The sequence below is a fragment of the Oncorhynchus mykiss genome, chromosome 4 (genome assembly GCF_057628025.1).
Source record: "Oncorhynchus mykiss isolate SJ-2025 chromosome 4, ASM5762802v1, whole genome shotgun sequence".
Taxonomy (NCBI): domain Eukaryota; kingdom Metazoa; phylum Chordata; class Actinopteri; order Salmoniformes; family Salmonidae; genus Oncorhynchus; species Oncorhynchus mykiss.
In genome coordinates, this window is record NC_143025.1 from 63,455,524 (window position 1) to 63,461,523 (window position 6,000).

General features: G+C 44.4%; 1 protein-coding gene across 1 annotated transcript in view; it reads left to right on the forward strand.

Annotated features, from left to right (window-relative positions):
• Window positions 1-5,712, forward strand: part of LOC110522134 (heparan sulfate glucosamine 3-O-sulfotransferase 5) — a 71,257-nt gene extending 65,545 nt beyond the window's left edge. Inside the window, exons 2-3 of the mRNA XM_021600267.3 lie at window positions 4,219-4,360; window positions 4,472-5,712. Of these exons, the coding sequence (XP_021455942.1) occupies window positions 4,254-4,360; window positions 4,472-5,405 (1,041 nt within the window). The 5' untranslated portion in view covers window positions 4,219-4,253 and the 3' untranslated portion in view covers window positions 5,406-5,712. The remainder of the gene's footprint in view (window positions 1-4,218; window positions 4,361-4,471) is intronic.
• The last annotated feature ends 288 nt before the right edge of the window (window positions 5,713-6,000 follow it).

Consider the following 6,000-nt stretch of genomic DNA (forward strand, 5'->3'; position numbering starts at 1 on the left):
AGAATGAAAGAACTGAACTGATGAGGGGGAAAAACCTCCAGTCATGTCAGTGAGTAGATTGATGTCATTCTTACATAATGAAACACTGCCCCCTGTTGGTTTAACAGAGGAACAGGTTTTTCGTTTACCTTCATTGAAGGTCAAAGGAATGATGTCGTACGTGATGAAGATAGGGTATTTTTCTTTTGTATGCTGATCACAACAAGGGAAATGCCCTGAGACAGATTAGGTTGTTGATGATCTTACACAATTAGCATCAACAGTAAGATCTCTGGTGATTGGCTGCTCAGTGCCGGTCATGGAAGCTCTACACTGGACTGGACAGAGAAAGGGAAAGGGGGGTACCTACTAGTCAGTTGTACAACTGAATGCATTCAACTGAACTGTGTCTTCCGCATTTAACCCAACTCCTCTAAAGACCATAGAGACACCTTGATTACATTTCTTTCCTTTCTGAAATAAAAACCACACACGTTGTAATTACTTGGAATTGTTGTAGGGGATTGAGGTCAGGTTGTTCTGTTTCCTTTGATCATTATTGTTTTGTTCAAATGCAGCAGCTTCATACGGAGATGCTTTATTTTCATACATGATTTTCTTATCTTTTATTTATTTTTGTACTTTTTCCCCCCTTTTTCCCCTCCCCAATTGGTAGTTAGAGTCTTGTCCCTTCGCTGCAACTCCCGTGTGTCCTCCCCGAAACACGACGCTGCCAACCCGCACTGCTTCTTGACACACTGCTCGCTTAACCCGGAAGCCAGCCGCACCAATGTGTCGGAGGAAACACCGTACAACTGGCAACCGAAGTCAGCGTGAATGCGCCCGGCCCACCACAAGGAGTCGCAAGAGTGCGAAGGGACAAGGACATCCCTGCCGGCCAAACCCTCACCTAACCCGGACGACGCTGGGTCAATTGTGAACCGCCTCATGGGTCTCCCGGTCACGGCCGGCTGCGACACAGCCCGGGGTCGAACCCGGGTCTGTAGTGATGCCTCTAGGACTGCGATGCAGTGCCTTAGACCGTTGCGCCCCTCGGGAGGCCACAACACGATTTTCACACAGCACACGTTATGAACGGAGAAGAAAATTGAGATTGCAACATCAAAGGAGGTCTTTTCTATCCTGTTTGAACAAAAATATAAATGCAACATAAACGTGAAGTGTTGGTCCCATGTTTCATGATCTGAAATAAAAGATCCCAGAAATTGATCATAAGCACAATTAAAGTATATCACATTGGGCCACACCAACCCTGCGCAATTGCTGTAACCACACACCTCCAGAACCCAATCGACCCATTCAAAGCTTTAAATAACTCTACGTTTGCAGGCTTTGCAACTCTCTTGTAATCCAATATCTACTGTACGATATTTACTGACAGTGAGCTGTGAAAATATAACACTGTGCAGACATGCATGCAGCAGTCTGCATACAGTGGAATTCACTATTTGATGCCAGACTGATCCCCTCTATAAGACATGTGCTAAAGGCCATCTTTTACAGTCCAAATGTCATTTTAATGGTACAATTCTTGAACGGAAAATTCTCTTAACAATAATGAATAACTTAAAATAAATAAGTTAAATATACATTAACCTCTTCAATTAAAAATAAATTAGCATTATCATCTATAGAATGATATGACAAACAAAATAATAAAATCCGTAGCAGATTTTTGAACTAAGTACACATACCAACTAGACAATAAGCAGCTGTAAAAGTGGAAATGGAAAACAAAATGGAAATGAAAAGGCCTGATGGTGGCGCTAGAGGAAAGGTCAAGAGGTCACCAAATCAATAGGTTTCTTCCACTCGGGGTCTTGATTGTGCACAACATATTGTACGACAATTCAGCCATTGCTTTGAGATATATCTTGTTCTCAAGTCTGTTCTCAGTCTTGTTCTCAGCCTGTGGGCATCATGTGTGTAGTGATCTAATATCCATATCCATGCCATTTAACAGTTATCACAGGCCCTTGCTTAGCCTTACTTACCAAGAGCCCAGCGCCGAGCCTTCTTGCTAGCAAAGTCACTGATCAAGTCTTTGAAGTCCAGCTTTCGAGCTAACTGACTTTCAATGGACAACATGGCAAGACTGCAAAGTCTGTCCTCAGTTTTAGCTCACTGAAAGCTCTCTCACCACCAGCAACAGTCACAGGCAGTGTGCAAAACATACGTAAAGCAATGCACACTTCTCCAAAAATGCTTTGCAGCAGCATCTTACAAGTTGCATTCAGGAGACAAGGAGACAAGTTAGGGGGGAAAGTGGCAGCATATACAGTGTTCAGGTGTCTTACTTCATGTTGAAACTCAGGTGTAAGACCTCTGGAATACTTCATGATCAGTGGTTGGCACACAGAAGGGACTTTATCCTCACTAATCTTCCCCACTTTCAGAACAGAAGAAAATTATTCTACAATTTTTGCAGTGGTGTGGAACCTGGTGTCCAAGTCACTTATGATGTTGTCCATAGCAGTTCCGCAACGCTGTCGCTGCACTGTCCTGAGCTGTCTCCTCTTGAGAGATCTCATCATAGTATCTCTTCCTTTTCCTCGGGCGGCTGTGTTCCTTGCTAAATTGAGGTGCAACATCCATTTGCGTAGCAATCAGTGTTGCCTCAGACAGGAGAGACTCCCATCCATCTCTAAGGGACTGGGTAGCTGAGCCTGAAGCTGCATCTGTTGGGCCTGGCACCAGACAGGGGCAGGGACAACTGATTTAGTATGAATAGCTTGCTAAAAGTTTGCCTGCATTGATTAAATGCCGGCTAAATTAGGAGCAAAATGTAAACACACTGAATTTTCTGTGAATATATTAAGTAACTAATGTTAGGGGAGCAAACGTAGCCTATTTCACTGTGGACTAAGCTAACAGGTTCATTTCCACCACTCGCGAACTACACCCACCTACTTTAATGAAAAATTGGGTGACATTACCGCCCTTTGTTTTCTCTCTCCTGTCTTTCTTTTTGTTTTTGGAAGCCAGATTTTTCTTTAGGAAGCTGAGACACGATGCACAAATGTGTTTACATCCCTTTTAGTGAGCGTTTCTCCTTTGCCAAGATAATCCATCCATCTGACAGGTGTGGCATATAAAAAAAAAGGCTAATTAATCAGCATGATTGATCATTACAGTAAAAGTTGACTCTAAAACGTGCAGTTTTGTCACACAACACAATGCCACAGAAGTCTCAAGTTTTGAGGGAGAATGTAATTGGCATTCTGACTGCAGGAATGTTCACCAGAGCTGTTGCCAGAGAAGTGAATGCTAATTTCTCTACCATAAGCTGTCTCCAACGTCGTTTTAGAGAATTTGGCAGTACGTCCAACCGGCCTCAAAACCGCAGACCATGTTTATGCCGTCGTGTGGGCGAGCTGTGTTATGGTATGGGCAGGCATAAACTATGGACAACGAACACAATTGCATTTTATCAATGGCAATTTGAATATACAGAGATAACGTGATGAGATCTGTGGTGTCTGTGACCAACAGATGCATATCTGTATTACCAGTCATGTGAAATCCATAGATTAGGGCTTAATTTATTTAAATTGACTGATTTCCTCATCCGAACTGTAACTCCGTAAAAATCTATGAAATTGTTGCATGTTGCGTTTATATATAATTTTGTGTATATTTTCATGAGGCACCAACTTGTGTATTCTAGACTGTGGGTTTTCCTTCGCAAAAGGCTACATACAGCACCTCAGAAACGTTATGATTGAATTGGATCCACAGTAATCTAGAGAACGAATCATGAACTAGGCCCGATCTAATTAATATATATTCCTTAATTAACAGCTGAGGGGTTGTCTGGGACCAAACTATGCCGTCATCCTTTTTGTGAGAATAAAAGGTGGAAGAATGGTGTATTCTGCATTTACACTTGACTCAATGAAAATGATACCATTATAACAGATTAAACCGTTTTCCCCCCCAAAAAAGAAAGAGAATGATACCGTGACGAGGCTCTCACCGAGTGGGTCTGCCTGTCATACATTTGATCAAATCAGATCCGAGTTAGTAGGCAGAAACAATGAAATAAATAAAGGGTGGGTATGACTGAGGAAGGCAGACGTCTGCTCTAATGACAATGCAGCACTTTACAGGATCCTGTGAGGGTGGCTTAATCACTTGTAAGGATTGATTGAGTGTATGTTAATAAACATTAGACTGCCAGTGATTAGTGGTTTATGTGCTCTGCTCTCCCATCCCCAGGCTGAAGACGCAGTCCTGAAGATTGATGGAGGGCCATGCTATTCAAACAGCAGGCGTTGCTGAGACAGAAGCTCTTTGTGCTGGGCAGCCTTGCTATCGGGAGTCTCCTCTATCTAGTGGCCAGGGTTGGGAGCTTGGATAGGTATGTTGGTTGGTGTCCATAGTAGCTAACACATTTTGTTTTCGGTCTGAAAGCAAGGCCTGTTGAATGTTAAGTACAGAATGTATCTTTCTGTGTTTTTCCCTCCTCCAGGCTGCAGCCTATTTGCCCCATAGAGAGCAGACTGGGCCCTCTTCACCTGCCGGAGCAGATCCCTCTCCGGACCCTGCAGTATAAGCGTGGTCTGCTCCACGAGCTCCGCAAGGGCAATGCCACCAAAGAGCAGATCCGCCTGCACAACCTGGTGCAGCAGCTGCCCCGGGCCATCATTATCGGGGTGCGCAAAGGGGGCACGCGCGCCCTGCTGGAGATGCTCAACCTGCACCCGGCGGTGGTCAAGGCCTCGCAGGAGATCCACTTCTTTGACAACGACCAGAACTACGCCCGTGGCATCGACTGGTACCGGGAGAAGATGCCATTCTCCTTCCCCCATCAGATCACCATTGAGAAGAGCCCCGCCTACTTCATCACAGAGGAGGTCCCTGAACGCATCTTCAAGATGAACTCCTCCATCAAGCTGTTGATTATTGTGCGCGAGCCCACCACCAGAGCTGTGTCCGACTACACACAGGTGCTGGAGGGCAAGGAGCGCAAGAACAAGACCTACCACAAGTTTGAGAAGCTGGCCATTGACGGAAACACGTGTGAGGTGAACACAAAGTATAAGGCGGTACGGACCAGCATTTACACCAAGCACTTGGAGCGCTGGCTGAAGTACTTCCCCGTGGAACAATTCCACATTGTGGACGGGGACCGTCTGATCACGGACCCGTTGCCGGAGCTGCAGCTCGTCGAGCGCTTCCTCAACCTACCATCCAGGATCAGCCACTATAATCTGTACTTCAATGCCACCAGGGGATTCTACTGCCTGCGATTTAACATTGTCTTCAACAAGTGCCTGGCAGGCAGCAAGGGGCGCATCCACCCTGAGGTGGACCCTTCGGTCGTGGCCAAACTGAGGAAGTTCTTCCACCCCTTCAATCAGAAGTTTTATCAGATCACTGGCAGGACATTCAACTGGCCCTGAGAAACGAAGGGAAGGTCTATATAAATGTGTTAACTAATGTTGTTCTGTTGACATTTTTAAGATGTCAACCTCAAACATATTAAAGGATATTAAAAAGCACTTTGATTGAATTGAACACCTATGAGAATGACAATGTGACCAAATATGTAACAGAATCAATGTATGTTTGTTTGTAAATATGTAAGGGGGGGGCGGAGGAAAAATGGTTTGTGAGTTACAAAACAATTCAGTTTATTGCGCCTGATCTTCATGTGTAATAGTTCACCTGTTTGACACTTTCCCCATTTATAAACTCATCATTTTGCCATCCTCGCTCACAGTTTGACATTTATTGGGGTGAGTCTTGTCCTTGAGGCAGAACTGAACGATTTCCGCTAGATGGGCCAGTTGCAAAGTCAAAATTCGCTATATTATAAGAATTATTTATTTAAGATTAGGATTAGCAGTGTGGTTAGGGTTAAGGTTAGATTTAAAATCTGATTTTATGGCTGTGCCAGCTAGTGACCACTCTGCAGAGCTGCCTCCAGAACAGGTGTCATGACAAAAAAACACTGACCCACTCATCTCTCAGCCAATATTGAATGAAGGGTATACT